Source organism: Andrographis paniculata, unplaced genomic scaffold (genome assembly GCF_009805555.1).
Source record: "Andrographis paniculata isolate CXL003 unplaced genomic scaffold, ASM980555v1 Contig5END, whole genome shotgun sequence".
Taxonomy (NCBI): domain Eukaryota; kingdom Viridiplantae; phylum Streptophyta; class Magnoliopsida; order Lamiales; family Acanthaceae; genus Andrographis; species Andrographis paniculata.
Window position 1 is genome coordinate 3,115,406 of NW_026137595.1, and position 18,939 is coordinate 3,134,344.

The 18,939-nt window shown below is 29.8% G+C and overlaps 2 protein-coding genes across 4 annotated transcripts; one reads left to right on the forward strand and one right to left on the reverse strand.

Annotated features, from left to right (window-relative positions):
• Positions 1-1,753: 1,753 nt before the first annotated feature.
• LOC127259129 (blue copper protein 1b-like) lies at positions 1,754-6,125 on the reverse strand. Its single transcript, XM_051286274.1, has 2 exons — positions 5,786-6,125; positions 1,754-2,275 (listed from the first exon to the last, which is right to left on the reverse strand). Exons 1-2 carry the CDS (start codon positions 5,961-5,963, stop codon positions 1,794-1,796), a joined length of 660 nt encoding a protein of 219 aa, XP_051142231.1. The 5' UTR covers positions 5,964-6,125; the 3' UTR covers positions 1,754-1,793.
• A 6,684-nt stretch (positions 6,126-12,809) lies between these two features.
• On the forward strand, positions 12,810-17,910 carry LOC127258970 (putative pentatricopeptide repeat-containing protein At3g15200). 3 transcript variants are annotated; one of them, XR_007840410.1, is made up of 4 exons: positions 12,810-13,084; positions 13,651-15,432; positions 16,130-17,176; positions 17,324-17,910. XR_007840410.1 is itself a non-coding variant. In XM_051286074.1 (2 exons), exon 2 carries the CDS (start codon positions 13,783-13,785, stop codon positions 15,298-15,300), a length of 1,518 nt encoding a protein of 505 aa, XP_051142031.1. In that variant the 5' UTR covers positions 12,810-13,084; positions 13,651-13,782; the 3' UTR covers positions 15,301-15,474. The 3 variants fall into 3 exon arrangements, 1 of the variants encoding a protein (XP_051142031.1); XR_007840409.1 differs by having other exon boundaries at positions 16,130-17,910; XM_051286074.1 differs by lacking the exons at positions 16,130-17,176; positions 17,324-17,910 and having other exon boundaries at positions 13,651-15,474.
• The last annotated feature ends 1,029 nt before the right edge of the window (positions 17,911-18,939 follow it).

Consider the following 18,939-nt stretch of genomic DNA (forward strand, 5'->3'; position numbering starts at 1 on the left):
CGAAAACAACATGACTCCACCGGAGCCGAAAATGACACGACTCCACTTCAGCCGAAAACGAGATGACTCCACCGGAGCCGAAAACGAGATGACTCCACCGGAGTCGAAAACGAGATGGCTCTCCACCGGAGTCGAAAACCATATGACCACCAGAGCCGAAAACAGACAAATCGCAAACATCGGACATATCAGATCTCACGCAAGCAACAGACAAACAACGGACAGATGACAGATCGTAGACAGATTTTCGAAAACAAATAAGCAACGAAAGATGACATATCTTACGCAGGCAACAGACAGGCAACGACAAATGGAAGATCGCACGCATCAACAGACATGCAACGACAAATGACAGATCGCACGCAGCAACAGACAGACAAAGGACATATGGCAGATCGTTTCAAATCGCTCGCAGGCAACAGACAAGCAGCGAAGATTTCAGATTGCACACAGGCAACAGACAAGCAGCGGACAGATTTGCAAAAAGATAACTTGCAAAGGCATGATCTCAAAATCACAAGATCTCCGGGTACAATCAGGTTGAATGTACCCGGAGAAACACGGGTTGGTAGGCTATATCTACGGCGTGAGGAAAATAGACTCTGATACCATGTTACAAATTTTGGGGGGAAATAATGAGATTGTCTTATTGATCATCAAAATAAAGAGCCTATATATAGGTCATACAAAACAGACTCGATAGACTCAAATCTAAGTAATATAATCTATGAATAAAATCAAATTTAAATATAAATCTATTGAATTTAAAATCGAATATCTAAAATATCTCAACAGTCAGCATTTTCCGTTAGTTTATTGACAGTGTGTGACAAAAAAAATATAATGTTTGATTATATTGTGACAAAAAAAAAATAAAGTTTGATTATATTGGGACAAAAAAAAAAGTTTGATTATATTGGGACAAAAAATAATGAGTTTTGGCTGTATTGGGACTAAAATTGATAAAAAAATTTATATTTGGACAAAAAATGATGAGTTTTGGTTATATTGGGACCAAAATTGATAAAATTTTTATATTGGGGCCAAAATTGATGAATTTTGATTATATTATGACCAAAAATAATTTTTATATATTAATATATTGTTATTTTTATAATTTCTTTTACAATTATTTTTTAAAATATTAAAACATGATTATCTTTTATATTATGAAATAATTGTACAAAATATTTTTGTTGAATTATAAATATATACTCCTATTAAATAATTTTAACAAAGAAGTGAAAATAATATTAATCAATATGACCTACAATATATGACTATATTGAAAACATGTCTAAAATATGGTTGTGTTAAGAACAGGTCATGAACATAGCTGAGTTGAAACAGGGTTATGAACATTCACAGGAACATAGTTGTTTTGAGAACACGGGACGTGTTTAGAATATAGCCGTGAACAAGAGCATGAACACGGTCATTCAACACGGCCACGTTGAGCCCAACACGGCCGTGTTGGTTGTCCGGGACGCCCAATCACCCTTCTAACTCATCCAACACAACCGTATTTAAGAAAACACGGCCGTGTTTAGTCCCAATCAACCATCATGAGATTAAAATTGATAAATTTTCATTTGAGCGAAACCAAAATTGATAAAAATAAAAAAAAATCAATAGGACTAAAATTCATAATTATGATATTAAATGGTACAAAAATAATTTTTATTCTAAAAAAATTATATAAATATAAAGATATTTTTAATATTAAACATGACCTCCAGGCGAACGGAGGGAGTAATAATAAATAATAAATTTCATTTCGTAACAACCAATACTTAGAAGTAAAAAAGAAATCCCACCACAAATAACAACAATAAATTCAAATGAGCTGCAAAACATGGCCAAAAAACCACAGAATTAGATGCCACATTTTCATCATCATCGTCCCCTATGTCCCGAGGATGATCGAAATTGTACGGCACTATAGTCTCCGGCGCCGCATCGTCGCCGGACTGTGCTCCGACGGGTGCCGGCGAATCGTCGGGGCTCCACGGCAGGCCCTGCCCGTATGTCACATTGATCATCATCCTCTGCCCGCTCCGGCATTGCTCCCCGTCGTAGTCGCCGGAGAAGAAGTACGTGGTCCCGACTTTGCGAAGCTGCACCGGCACTGACACCGGGTGTGGCGCCGTTGAGGAAGGGTCGGCGGACGACCACTCGATGGTGTCGTTGTCGGCTGCGTCGGCGTCGTCGCAAAGTTTGTATATGGTGGAGTTGTAGGTCTGGACGACTGAATGATTGTTGTCTGTGTTAAAGACTGACGAGAAAAATAAAAATTAGTAATAACGAAATTTAAAGGATAAACTGTTATTTTTAGTCCCGGAATCTCTTATCATTTTAATCTCGTAATTGGAACTTGTCGCAAACTAGTCCCATAAGTAAAAATTTTCGTTGTTTTAGTCCTCCGGCGCTGGAGACGCCCGTGTGGCTCGCCGGAGGCTACGTGTCCGCAGGTATAGCTTGATTTTATTTTTTATTTTTTTTTATTTTGTTTATTTTTTAAATTTTTTTTAAAATTTATTTTTAATTTTATTTACCTTTTTATATTTTTTTATTTTGTCCAGTTGAAAATAAATTAAAAAATGAAAAAATGAAAAAAATAAATAAAAATCCACGTGTGTAGCTGATCTGGCGAGATACCTGGCGGACACGTGGCTTCCGGTGAGCCACGCGGGCGTCTCCGGCGTCGGAGGACTAAAACAACGAAAATTTTTCACTTATGAGACTAGTTTGCGACAGACTCCACTCACGAGACTAAAATGATAAGGGGTCTAGTTACGGGACTGAAAAAGCAGTTTACCCAAATTTAAATGGTAGGTGAGACAATAAATAAATAATTTTTTGTTTTTAAAAGAAAATATAAAAGATGCAATGACTAATGAGGATGTGACACACAGTTCATCTAGTATGATTTATCTTATCGGATCTAGTTTGTAAACAATTAGTTTCGATAGGAGATTTACTCAGAGCCAACTCAAAAAGAATAAATAAATAAATAAATAAAGGTTCTATTTATTTACTCTCTCCATTCAAAAATAAAAAATTAAAAAATTTTAAATGAAATTAAAGTGTAAACTTTTTTGAAAAAAAGTGAAATAAGATGTGCGATAGACGAAAATGACAATATGCACACAATACTTTAGAAAAAAAGAGTAGATGTTTTGGTCACGAAGATTAAAAATAATAATATTTTAATATTATTTGTGTATTTTTTTTGTTAGAGTATAATTAAAATTTTATAGAGTTAGTAATATAAATTTTAGAATAAAGTAAAATGCGCATAAAAAATACGTGAGATCCTTTAGTGACATTTATGTATTAGATGGAAAAATAATTGGTATAAATTTGAAGAAAATTGTACTTTCTTATTTAATATGGTATAAACATTTTTTTAGTGTGTTTGTTTGAAGGATTTTGGTGGATTTCCACTATTCATCCAATTTTTTCCCCCCAAAAATATCAAATCAAACATCTATTTTTCATTTTTTATATTATACTAAAAATCAATTTTACATTCAAAACATCACATCAAACCCTATTTATATCACATCATACAACTATTCAAATTCAAAATTTTTACTATTCAAATCCCAATTCAAAATCCAAAAGTAAACACATTTTTACTTACAAAATTGAGAGAGTAATATTTATTTTATATTTAAAATATTAAATTAAAACCTCAATATTGTGTTTATTTAATGGAGTATTATTCATCATAATTCCTTATATTAAATTTTATTTATATTGAGATTTTTGCTATTATGCAATTCTAGTTATCTTCGATCTATTCATATATTTTAATAATATATATATATATATATCTTTTTACAGAATATATTAAAAATATTTTTTTTTTTTAGATTTTGACACTATTTGTTAATTACTAGTAACTTTTTTTTTAAAAAAAAAAAAATTAGATCCAATAATTTTGTTTTATTTCACAACATATCATATTAAATACATTATTTATTTATTATTATTAGTTCTAAAGTTTTAGAAAACTTAAATAAATCGAGACTAAGCTTTAAGGAATGTGAGGTTGCTGGGGCAGGAAGATAGGGATCATATGATGAGAAAAGGAAATTAAGCAGACATATGGAAAGACAACAGGTGATAGAACATGAACATGTCGGAAAACTAAATACTCATTTTTTTATAATTATATTATAATAAATTAAATAAGTTGTGGTGGCAGTCAAAATCCATTTGTAGTATTTGAGGATTATTTTATTAGATAATTAACTAATTAATTAATTAATTAAATGAATAAATAAAGATGAATGAATTGATCAAATGGGCTGTTCTGTTCTGTTCTTGATCATCATTATATCATTAGACAATCATTGGCATCTAATCCCTATTTTATTTATGTTTTTTAATACTCCCTCTGTTTTAGAACTATAGTCGTGGTTCTGTTCTTTATATTATATTGGTAGTGGATAAAAAATAAATGGTAATTTTTTTTTTTTTACCTTTGTGAGTATATTAGGGTGTGTTTGTTTGGGGGTTTGGATTTTGAGTTGGGATTTGAATAGTAAAAATTTTGAATTTGAATAGTTGTATGATGTGATATAAATAGGTGTTGATGTGATATTTTGAATGTAAAATTAATTTTTAGTATAATATAAAAAATAAAAAATAGGTGTTTGATTTAATATTTTTTAGGGAAAAAAATGGGATGAATAGTGTAAATCCAATCCAATCCCCCAAACAAACACACCCTTAGTGTAAAAAGTAGTGACAATTGTGTAATAATAATGAAAAAGTAAAAGTAGTTTTATAATGATATGGTTATTTATGGAAATGAGACTATTGTTTTGGGACGGACCAAAATAGTAAACAAAACTATTGTATTGGGACGGAGGGAGTAACAATTTTGGTTTAAATTTCATATGAAAATAATATATAATGAGATATTTTATTAGAGAAAAAATTATATATTTTTTCGAAAATGCAAAATTTAAATAGTAGAAAGATGATACTCCCTCTGTCTATACATATTTCTATTTTGAGACGTCGAATTACAAAGTAACAATTTCATTAAATACTCTAGTTTTTCTACCAATACCCTTACTTTACATTGCATCGTTACTTTTATACCAAAAAGTAAAAGGTAAAAATGTCATTACACTACTTTTATCTACCTACTATAATAATAATACTATTATTTCTTAAACTCCACTCCTAAAGTAAATATATACTTATTATTTGGACGGAGGAAGTATTCTTTTACACAAAGAAACATAAATTTTGACAAAAAAAGGAAGGCTGTGTGAGTACAGAAAGAAAGAGGTGTGTCTAAGACTAGAAAATTTAATCACCAATACCAGGCGGTTGTAAACTGAAGTAGTAGATAACTAACTGTACGAAAAGGAGAGAGAAATAAAGAAAGATTTGGGTACGTTTTTTATGACAAATTTTTTCAAATTTTATTATTTTAATATAAAAAATATATATATATATTTTTTCGCAAAATATGATATCAAATATTATTTTAATATCAAATTCAAACCAACATTTTCATTATATATATATATATATAATACTAGTATCAGATCTCGGACAGCAATGGAATGCAAGAAATACTGATGAAATCAATTAAGGATGAATTAATCAGACATATATCATCCGTAGGAAGAATTGAATGCTCAGACATCATAAGCTAGCTACTAATTAACTAATTCCTGGATCGAACCAATATCATGAAGCATATCAGAGTGAGAGAGAGAGAGAGAGAGAGAGAGGAGGTTAATTAAGAAAGAATTACTGAGGAAATCGCCGAGGGAGAAGGTGTAGTTGGCCGCCCATGTCTGATAATCGAGTTTAGGGTTTTCGGACCACCCAAAGTCGTCTCCCACCGTGTAATTCCTGTACCCTTCCGCCACGCTCATCCCCAAAATTACACACAAACCTACCACTGCAACTATTGTCTTGTCTCCTCCCATTCTCTCTCTCTCCTTCTCTCTCTCTCTCTCTCTATATATATAAATATATATGTATATCTCTATCTCTTTTGATCTCTTCTTTTGTTGTTTCAAGTAACTGATGATCAGTACTATGCTCTGTTTCTCGCCCAATCATTTATAATAAGAGATAAACTCTCTCTCTCTCTCTCTCTCTCTATATATATATATATATATGTATATATAGAGTGACATGTGATGAATATATTCCAGCTAAGTGTATGTATATATATTGAATGATACAGCTTTTGCTTTTAGGTTTTTTTTTTTTTTTTTTGAATAATACAGCTTTGGTTGTTGTCTATATTTATTTGGTTACAAGTTAAAATTAATTTGAAATAATTAATTGATTTGACTTTTTTATACTCCGTTGGTTCCAAAAGAGCGTCTTATTGGGTGTTGGCAGGAAAATTAATAAATAGTAGTATTTAATTGAGAGTTTGTATAAAGTAGAATGTAAAATACTAAAATGTTTTACCTTTTGAATTATTTTAAAAAGTAAGTTAGAGTAATAATTATGGATAATTTGAAAAAGTAGGAATAATTTTATTATAAAATGGGGACCACAGTTACTAAATAAGAAAACATGACAATTGTTTTGGGAGGACGAAAATAAAAAAAATAAGACAACTCTTTTGAGACAGAAAGAGTATTATTGAGTGTGTTTATTTAAAAGGGGTTTGGGAAATTTTGGGTTTGGGTTTGAGTTAGAGTTTGGTTTTTATTTATGTTTCTTTAGATGAGTTTGAAAAAAACTTGGTTTGAATTTGGTATTAAAATAATATATAATTGGATGTTTTGTGAGAAAAAAAAATGTATTTTGAATTTTGTTATTTCTTTTCTGTTTATATTTTGTTGGGGTTCAGGGAGTTTTGATGTATATTGATTTGATGGATAATTAATAAAATAGTGTAAATATGTATTAAATTTAATTGATAAAATTTATATTATATGATTTGATTATAAATTTGCATTATACCCAATTTAAATTTTTATTTATTTATATTATAGAAAATTTTATTATTTACAAAAATAACTATATATTTTTTCCCCTATGGTAATAAATATTCAATTATATTTTTATTTAATTTTTTTTTTAAAAAAAAGGTAAAACCTGCCGGTTGCCCGCTGGACAACCCCAAATTTGGAGTTGAAGAAACACACCCACTATAATGTATTGTTTTTTTTAAAAATAATAATATATTTTTATTAAAAATTGTATCAATAAATAATATTAGAGAAAAAAAAAATTTTGGTCCAATATAACCAAAATTCATCAATTTTGGTTGCAATGTAAAAACTTTATCAATTTTGGTCTCAATATAACCAAAACTCATCATTTTTTGTTCAAATATAAAATTTTTATCAATTTTAGTCCCAATATAACCAAAACTTATCATTTTTTGTTCTAATATAATCAAACTTTTTTTTTTTCACCGTCAACAAACCTACGAAAAATATTGATAACAGAAGAGGACAAAGTAGGAGCATTTCGGGAGATCATTTTCCTAGAGCTCCATACTTTAGTGAAAAATTTTCTTGCAGTAATGCATCCCAAATGATGTTCAAAACTTGTCCGTACTCTAATACAGGAGATTCATACCAATGTTGGGAAGAGACACAAAATGAAAATAAATAAAGAAACTTTGGAGGACAGATGCCAGAGAATTCATTGCATCTCAGCGGGAAAAATGTTTTTAAAAGATTACACTGAAATCTCTGTTGTCAAAGTGCATGGAGAAATGCAGGATGTAGAATCAGCATCGTCTGGTTCCTCTCCAAATGAGAGTTGCATGTCATCTCCTTTTTCGTCGGTTCGTTGACGATGTGATCAAAAAAGATAATATTTGATTATATTGGGACAAAAAATAATAAGTTTTGGTTATATTGGGACTAAAATTGATAAAATTTTTATATTTGGACCAAAAATGATGAATTTTTGTTATATTAGGATAAAAAATGATGAGTTTTGGTTATATTTGAACCAAAATTGATAAGATTTTTATATTAGAACCAAAATTGATGAATTTTGGCTATACTGAGACAAAAATAATTTTTTCCCATAATATTAATTTTTATTTAAAATATTAAGAAAATACAAATCATTTTCTTTTTTAAGTGTTGGGAGAATTCAATTATTGCTTCTATTCCTTCGCTAGCTAGCTAGTTACTTCTGACTTCCAGGTACCTATAGTATTGTTTCACACAGGACACAGGGTGGTAAAAAAAATCGAACCGAACCGCCGAACCGTGGAACCGAACTGAATCGAATCGAATTTTTGGTTAACCGAGAAAATTCGGTTCAAATGCAAATACTCTATATTTGATATTTGCTCGGTTCGGTTCGGTTTCGGTTTTTGGTATTTTTTTCAGTTCGGTTTCGAATATATTTATGTTATTATTATTTAAAATTTATATTAATAATTATATTCGATTCAGTTTCGGTTCGGTTACAGTTCAGTTTCGGTTCGGATATTTGAAATATTTGCAAATATTTTGATTAAATTAGAATTTTAATTATTTTTTAATTTCAGTTCAGTTCGAATTATTTGCAAATATTGCAAATATTTTCGGTTCAAATACGATTCACGATTTCGAGTATTTGTTCGATTCGATTCGGATATCAAATACCTGCATATTTGCAAATATTCACCGTGCCCACCCCTAGTTTTACATTCCTAATTTTTTGCTATTATTATTATTAGAGATGTAATTAAATTTAATAATTTATTTACTTTTTATTATAGTATGATTTTAAATATTATTATTATTATTATTAGAGATGTAATTAAATTTAGTAATTTATGTACTTTTTATTATAGTATGATTTTAAATAGTATTTCCAAAAATATCAAGGATAAATTAATATGCATTTTGGCGGTGTTAGGGTCTATTCGTGATGTTGATGGTCGACCGTACAAAATTGAACAACTATTTATTAACTTTGATTTTGTTTGTTTATGATAGTATTTTAATTCGTACAACATAATATATATTTAATTAGTTTACTTTGTATTTAAAATGTAAGTAATATTTAGGCTTCGTTACCGACATTTCTTTTAGTCTTGGAGTTATGGAAGAATTTGATTTAAAATTTTTTTAATTGAAAAAAAAAATTGTATTTAAGTTGAAATATATTTATAGAAATTTTAAAGATATTTTGGATATATATATATTTATATTTTACATAAAAAGTAATTTAAACGAAAATGCTAAACAAACGCATTCATTCAACTCTATTATCTCAACGCTAATTCTCAGTTATGATTCCAAAAAATAAAATAAAATAAAATAAAATAAACAATATATCTTTTTTTACAAAAGTAAAAGAACATTTCATATATTCATTACAAAAAGTCAAATATTCAACTTAAAATAATATGTTTATATTTTTCACACAATTTCTCATACGTACACTACATACCATGTGAATGGAGCCATATTTTTCATTAAAAAACTTTTAATATCAAAATACGAGGGGTGTGCTTGGTTTGGGGTTTGTGTAGTTTGATTATTTTTATTTTTTATTTTTCATTAAAAAAAATTAATATCAAAATAGGACCGTTAATTATCCATAATTAAGCTAATAAACCTAGGTACGTCTGTAAGAAATATACACAATTACTACCTAAGAGAAGCAATTATCTAACCCCCGGAAAGGAAGTATACACCTGGTTGTCACCTATTCAAGTAATAATACAATTATGGATATTCTACCTGAATTGATTTTAAATTATTAGACCAATTTAAATATCAGTACCAAAATATTCAACCAATCTCACAATCACAAACATTATTCTCAAGAATAGAAAAATATTGATAATAATAATAAAAAAAAATTATAAAGAAAGTCAATAATCTTCAAAATACAAAACCAAAATATTATCATCTCTCAAACTGAAAAGTATCTATTCCATAATTAAATAGCAAAACTCAATAAAGAAAGATAAAATCATAGTTTGAAGGGAAATCTTTTCTATTGATTTGCTCATATGCGATCTATGAATCTGTCACTTTCCTGCTTCTGCGTTGCTTCTGACTGTTCTCTCTCTCTCCGTTTGTAACTCCCTGCATTTCTCTTTTAATTTTGCCTTAATTTTTTTTAGTAGTTGGACTTTTGAACTTTCAATTAAATTCCGATTTCAAAAGGGTAGAATTAGTCATGATCATGACTAACAAGGTAGTGCAACTCTGAATTTTTCTTTACTTTTCCTGCCAATTACGTCAAATTTGATATATGTTCTCTGCACACTGCAAATGAACAATACGCATATAAATTAGGTAGATACCAATCAAAATCAATCAAATATCGCGTATAATATGAATATTTAACGCATGTGATTTCTAACTATCGCAACACATGAACTAACAACTCGTGATATAGTCTCATACAACACATGCAGCAGTTCATTTCAACATATGACATACACTGGTACAACACATATAATTATAAACAAATAACACATGTCATTATTATAAAACCACACATGCTGTTTGTGTTGTTTTTATATTTTATGAGTGATGATTTGAAAAATCAGCACGATACTTATTTTTTCAAATCAGCACCGTAACATTCCCCGTAATGAAAATATCCACGTCGAAGATAAATAATGGTATGGGCTATTATTATTAATGGAAGATTTTTCTTTTTTTGGTTTTTTTTTTTTTTTTAAGTACATCATGTGAATATTGTGTTGGAATTAATTTTATATTTCATGTTATTTAAATTTAAATCTAATTATAAAAATATATGTAATTTAATAGTGATTAGATGTACATATTAGATTTTTTGGGATTATTTATTTTATTAAAAAAAAATATATAATATATATTACTTTCTCATGGAAAATTGCTTATGATAGGAACAATTGCATATATTTTGAAAATAACTTTTCTTTTATGTCTCTTGATAGGGACATTTACACATATAAATTTAATATGTTTTATTATATGATTAATTATTTTGATTGAATAAAAATATTGTTATTATTGGATTAAAGAACGAATGAAATTTATGCAAATTATTATTGTTATTGCTTATAATTGAGCACATTTTGATAATTTTGATCACCATAAAATGATTTTATGAGTAATTATTTATTTATTTATTATTATTATTTATTAATGTGAATTTGTAGATGGATTAAATTAATGGTAAATAAAATAAAATAATATATATATATATACAGTGTTAGTTTAATATTTTGATTTTCAAGATTTTTTTTTTTTTTTCATGTCAAATATAGAAATAGTATTGATAATATAAAGAATAATTTTTGTATACTATTTAATATCAATTTTTGTTTAGAATAAAAAATACTCCATAAATTTGTTGGGTCCCAACTAAAAATACATTTTTAACTATTTTAGTCTGTTTCACTCAAAAATTTAGTTTGAGTAATTATACACTAATATCATGATACTTTAATTTTTATTTAAATTATAAATATATAATTACACATTTAATTATTTTATACTAAAATCAAAATTAGAGGATAAAAATATCAAAAATTTTACAATTCCATTCACCAATAAAATATTACTTATATTACTCCATCCGTCCCACATACCATATTTACGTTGTCGTTTCTGTCCATCCCGCGTACCATGTCACTTTCATTTTTTGGAAAATGATTACACACTTTAATCTCATTTTAAGGTTTTTAATTTTTTTTAAAGTTTTAATTAAACTAATTAGTTATCTTAATCTTAATTTATAATTATTTATATTATAGGATAATTATTTTCACTAATACATTCTTAATTATCTATTAATTACACCCCTCCTAAAATGCTGTGTGTACAGTGCAGCAAACACGGTATGTGGGACGGAGGTAGTACTAAAAATCAATTTTACATTCAAAACATCACATCAACACCTATTTATATCATATCATACAACTATTCAAAATCAAAATTTTTACTATTAAAATCCGAACTCAAAATCCAAACCTCCAAACAAACACAATATAACTCCAAATGAACCGACCAAAGGAGTATATATATACATATATTGAAATCGTATCCTAAATAAAATCTTGGCAAACAAACCTCTAACTTAGGTCACTTTGAACCCATTACTTATTTTCAACCAATTATTTTATTTTTGTAGCAAATTTACAGTAATTTTATTTCAACTATAAATTTTATTTTTTTTACTCTAAAAAAAGTATATTATTTATATATTTCTTTTTTTATTATTATTTTATATTTATTAATTATACCACATTTTAGTTTATTTTTGCACTATCACCCGAATTCTATAAAAAATATTTTAAATAATTTTTTTCAAAACAAAAAATTACACATCATTTACAAAAAATTAAATTACATCTTATCTTTTTTTTTTCTTAAAAAAAAATATATATATCACTTCAAAAAAATTAAAAAAATAGATATTTTAAAAAAATTAAATATCATATTTCATAATATAAAATTATACAAAAAATAAAATTACACCATCCGCGAGTTAACCACATTATCAACTTTAAATACTAAAAATAATAATAAATATTTTACAATATTTTTATAATTTTTAATAATTAATAACAAAATTTCTCATAAATTTCAAATCAAAATAAACAAAATTAAATATTTAAAAAAATAACATACTAATATCCTTAATAATTAATTTTATGTATAAATAATAATATAAAACACTTTAATACAAACCACGAATTAAATCAGCTAATTAAATCAGCGAACTAATAGCTAAAAAAGTGTTAGTTCTAAAAAAGTATCAGCTAATCGTCAAAATCACCCAAAGCCTTCATTTCCGGAGCTAGAAATGAAGTTAGGTTGGCCCAAAATCATTACAAGCCACTGAACTTAGAATTCAAAATAAACTCCCACACCAACCCAGACTCAAACCGAACACCCGAACCTACCTGTTAAGTTTCTCGCGCCCGTCGCCGTCTCCGCTGCCGTCTTCGCCATCTTCAGCCGTCTTCCTGTGCCATCTTTCTCCCTTCGTCTGTTTTCGTTCAGATACATCCCCGCCCGTCGTCTACTCCATCAAATCTTGGCGACGCGTCTGTCTGTCATCTTCTTCGTCCAAAATTGCCGACGACGCAGTGGTTGTCTCTGTCCAAGACTCAGATCAGGTTGTCTAAATTTCTTTGTTAATTTTGAGTTTTTAAGTAATCAATTTTTTGTATGTTATAGTTTTATAAAATATTTACCCTAACCGTCCCCCTGAATTTCACTTTTCATGAATAAGGCTTACTGCACACTCTTACAATGATTAGTTATAATGAAAATATAGTTTATCATAATTAATGGTGGAGGTTGACTGCCGCCGTTTCTTAGGCGAGGCTGTGGTTGCTTTGATGCTGCTTCCCATTGATCATTTTAGTTGTTTGATGTCCATAGGCACTCTCTGCTTTATTTGTATAAGGTTGTTTTAAACGGTTTTATGGGACTGGCAATTCGTATTTCTCCACTTGTTGCATTGTGGTCTTTGCAATTATTTCGGGATGGTATTATCAATTAATTTTAATTTTGAAAATATCGTGTTTGAGCATTTAAATGTTGCAAATGAGAGGCTTTTAGAAATGCATTATGCTTATGTTGATTAATTTTGAGGAATTAGATGTAAATTTTGATTGTTTTGACATATTGAATTGTTTGAACTTTGTTATTAAAATTATTTTTTTAACTATTTTTGTAGATGATGCTTATCGTGAATACAATGCAAGAATATTGCTACAAGGATCGATTTTAATTGTTGAGGACAAATAGTTTTCTTATTCACCATCTTACAAACAGTTCTGGTTGGATTGTGGTGGCAGCAATAGTCGATATGCTTTCTAGAGTCCAACTACAAATAACTAATTCATCGAGATTTATCATATCCAATCTATTGACATCCGCAAGATTTGGCTTTCCAGTTCTCCAGCATTACCATCAGTTTAGCTCGGGTAATTTTCCCTACCATTGTAGCTCATTTGATGATGAAGCTCTCAAGGTTCAATCCCTTCTGAAGATACATTCCCACCGTCCCATTGAAGAAATCGAGGACTGCCTTAGAAAATGCTACTTTTCCTTGTCACAGGACGTGATTATGAATGTCCTTACGCGGAACCGTTCCAATTATAAGATCGCAAAGGTATTCTTCAACTTGGTTTGCAAAACTAAGAACTCAAATGGGGTAGACGTATTGGTCTATAACGAGATTCTGGATATTCTTGGTAGAATGAAGCGTTTCGAAGAAGTCTACCAAGTGCTCGATGAAATGGGGAGGAAAAATTTGGTAAACATGCGGACATATGCAATTTTGGTGGGTAGATTGTCTGCAGCACACAATGTCGAAGAAGCAATTGGTGTTTTCAACAGGATGAAAGATTATGGTCTTGAACGCAACTTGGCTGCATTTCAGACGATTCTATTGTCCCTTTGCAGGTACAAACATGTGGAGGAAGCAGAGCTATTGTTTCGAAACAACGTAAATGAGTTTCCCAACGATATCAAGACGTGGAACATCATCCTCAATGGATGGTGTTTATTGCGAAGTTTACGTGATGCCAAGAGATTATGGAAAGACATTGTGAGATCAAAAGTCAAACCCGACAAATTCAGCTATGGGATTTTCATCAATTCGTTGTGCAAGACGGGGAAAATAATGACTGCGATGAATTTGCTTAGCAAAATGTTGGAGGAAGGGTGCAGTCCCGATGTGGCAATTTGCAACACTGTAATAGATGGATTGTGTTTCAAGAAGAGGATTCCGGAAGCTTTGAAGATCGTTGGTGATATGAAGCGGCGGAATTGTCCACCGAATGTTGTGACTTACAATTCGCTCATCAAACAGTTCTGCAATAATCGGAGAGTGGATGAAGTTTACAAGTTGGTTAATGAGATGGAAGAGAATGGAGATAGTTGTTCTCCAAATGCTTTGACTTACGGTTTTTTGTTGAGAATGTCGAGCAAACCCAAAGAAGTTGATGACATTTTGAAGAGGATGAAAGGAAGGTGCGAAATGGAAGTGGATACTTACAATTTGGTTTTGAGATTGTTCGTGAAATGGGGAGATGAAGATCGAATGAAGTTTATATGGGATGAGATGGAAAGAAGTGGATTCGGACCGGATCAACAATCTTACACAATTGTTATTCATGGACTTTATGATAAAGGGATTGTAGGGGAAGCTTTGGAGTATTTCAATGAGATGATGTCAAAAGGGATGGTACCGGAACCTCGGACTAGGTTATTGGTGGATGATATGATAAAAGGATTGAAAACGCACTCCAGAACTTTACCTGAAAGAAGGCAAGAAAAAGTGTGTAGCATGTTCGATCATGTGCATAGTTCTCAACGTTAGTTTTTAAACCTTATTTCTCGCAGTATAGCCTCGAATTCTATTTGAAGCACAATGTCTTCTATGGGTGCTCCCAGAGACAAGTTGCTAAAGTTGAATATTGTCTATGTCAGGAGCTCATGAAGAAGAAATATGGTAAGCTTGCTGTGGTTATACATGTTAGTATTAATCTTTTTATGTGACTTGCTATTTATAACTTGCTGAATAATGAAGCAATTTTCTTATATATCAATAATTATGTTAATACTGCTCCCTTAACTATGTCTAGTTGCTAAAATTCATAAGAGATCATAATTCCAATCGAAAGTGCAAGCTTTTTTATGTTTCTATTTTACTCCTTCCATCCCACTCCAAAGTACTATTTTGGATTTTTATAGTAGATTAAGATATAATAGTATTTTATTGGTTAGTGAAAGTGTTAAAGATTGACCTTTTTTCCTTTTGTACTTTATATATAAATTATTTGTATGTATAATAGTTAGTTTGCAATTTCTGTAAAAATTTATGGTATTTTAGTATTAGTGTGTTGTAATTTAGTATTAATGTGATTACTTTTACTATCATAGGAAATAATTATTTTGAGTAGGACACGCAAAATTTGTAAAAGAAACACTTTTAGTTGGGACTCGGGGAGTATTTTATTTTATTTTGTGTGTGTCTCTCTTAGTTTTGAAGCCAAGTGCATGCATTGCTTGAGAAGGTATGTATAAGGAAAAGAATTTTGTTGTTGTTATTTGTTTTAGGCTTCGTCTGCTAAATATGTAGACTGAAATTGATTTGTGCTAAAGAATTAACTTTCTGGGAGACTCACCGTTCCCTGTTCTTGATGAAGGTTCTCCTCCTCCAATGCGTTCTAAATTGAACTCCAATCCTATTTCCTCAAATTGGGACTATTCTATTGCTTCCAAGCTGGATGAGGTTTTTTTGTCTAGTAATCCTCTTGCATTGAGCAGCTTGGAAGGCACAAAATTTCCCCACCATGCTACCTCTCGAATTCAGCTACCTCCCTTATCTCAAACCGTGAAAAGCCTCCTCAGGTGGTTTCAGACTCTGAATTAATTAAGGAGGTTAAAGCTAAGAAGACCAAGACAATTCGCAAGAAGATCCAAAAAATTAGTAAGGAAGATATTATTTCGCAAAAGAAAGAAACTCAGTCCATCTCGGAATTTCTTAAGGAATCTAGTCTTGCTGCAGTTGTCAATATCTTGGCTCTTTTTGAAGAAGAGGATACTAGTAACCTTTCTGCTGCAGTGTTACCCTCTGGCCCTCCCAGCCCCCTACCTCTGAACCTTGTAATCATAACATAATTCCAGATATAATTCCTTCCAACTCCAGCTCCCTCAATACTCCGGCCAAATCTCAATCTCTTAGCTCTGCGTCAACACCTTCAAATCAAAAGCCTCCATTCGCCAAGGCCAAATTCCCTCCTGTCTATCGGCATCGCACTCGTAGTGTGTCTAAACAAAAAATCAGAACTGATGCAGGGTCAGCCTGTAGTGTGTGTGTGTGTGTGTGTGCTTGGGGACCTGGGAGGTTTTGATTTTTTCTTTTGGCATGTGATTTTGTATTTTTGGCTGCTGGAGTGTTTTGTATGGAACTTGATTGATATTTGAATTCTGATTGAGCTTTACACTGTTTTTCTGGGAGTTTTTCTTTCGATCAAGCAGGCTGGTTGATTTGGCTGGCGCAGTGTTTGATCACCTCCTGCTAGTTGCAATGATGCAATTTCCCAAGGTTGATTGCTCTGTCGTGTTGATCTGTGGATTTGGTGGGGAGTGTGGCAGGTGGAGTGTTGCTGTTAATCGGATGGGTTCTGTCTCTGGGTTCTGATTGGTTGATGGTCCTCGGTAGTATGGCGTGTGCCTTTTTCATATCCCAGGTAAGGAGTTGGCAGAATTTTGTTGGTCTGGCTTTGAGAGGTGCCGAGAAAGATGGCATGGCATGGGAGTTGGATTTATTTATGGTTTGGGAATTTCAATCAAACAGTAGTGTCTTGATGGAAAAGCCTGGATTAATCTTTTCTCAGGTTAATGTTTCTGGAAGGCAGTTTGGTGAGGTGACTGATGTTTCTTGGAGGATCTGCCAAAGGCTTTGGATTTGGATTTGGTATTGGTAACTGGTTGTTGATGTGGATTTACATATACATTGGCAGTGTGTTTGGTTTTGATCACAAAGTCTTGGTCTTGGTCTTCGTCTTCTCAATGCCAAGGTTCATCAGGATTTTGGATATGGCCATATCGCTTCAAATGGAGGTATGCTTCATACGCTGCTGCCTGCCTGCCTGCATGTTCTTGAATTTGGTTTTGTTTTGTTTTGGTTGATTGTTTGTGTCGATGTTCCCTGGCATGTCGGTTTGGATTGAGGCCAGCTTTTTTACTTTTACTTTTAGGATGTGTTTTGTGTGTGTTTGTGTTTGATGGTTTATTTGGAATTTGAATAGTAAAAATTTTGAATTGAAATAATTGTAGTATAAATAGATGTTGATATTATGTTTTGAATGTAAAATTAATATTTACTATAATATAAAAAATAAAAAATATATATTTGATTAGATATTTTTTTGCCAAAAATCTTTTGATATAATAATAGATATTGGAGAAAATTTCATAAAAGAACACATCGGGAGGTTTTTTAAAACTATTTTACAAATAGCTTTTGAAATAGACAAATATATTTTTAAGTTAAAATTATTTATTTTTAATTAACAGATATTTTTATTTACTTTTAAAATTTTTAACTTTTTTATAAAATTAATTTGTGGTAAGATAATAAATAAATAATTTTTTTTTTATTTATAAGTAATCTGATTATTGTTTTTATATTTTTTCTTTCTGCTATGTCATGCTACATCATTTTAAGGACGTGATAAAAACTCACTTTGTTCTTTGCTCTAATGTAGAATTATTTTTTAATTTTTTTTTCTATTACATCAATAAATTTATTATTTTATTTAATATAAAATTTATATAAATATATTTAAAAATCTATATCTTTTATATATCATACTACTTTGAATTTGTTTCCTTTGATACAATTTTCTAATACATTTTTTTTAAAAAAATTAATATACTATATACACTACTATTTTTATATTATCTATATAATTTTCTATATTTTATATTAAAAAAAATTTTCAAAACAAACACACCTTTTGTATTTCATAAAAAAAAATATTAATAAATATTATATATTATATTTAAATTATTTTATATTCTTTTTAATAAATATAGAAATATTTTTTGAAATTAATTAATTAATAATTTAATAAATAATATTATTAAATTAGTATTATTTTTTTAATATACTACTAATTTTAAAAATAAAAAACTTAAACTATAATTATAATATTAAATATAATATATACAATTTTTTTTAAAAAAAGAAATTATATCTTCTTTCTCCTCCACATGTAGTAGGGTTATTTCGATCCTGCACGGGAATATGTGTTTCGGATGCTCAGATTATGCCACATGGCTCAATCTCAATAATTATTCTTTTAAATAATTTTTTTTTTATAATAAGAGTTTCATCGTCTTCCTTATGGTCTCCATTCTTCTTCTTGGCTCCTCCTGTACTTGTCTTTACGAGGGTCCAAATTTGTGAATCGAAAGCTGTTTTGGGTGAATAAAAAAGAACACAATA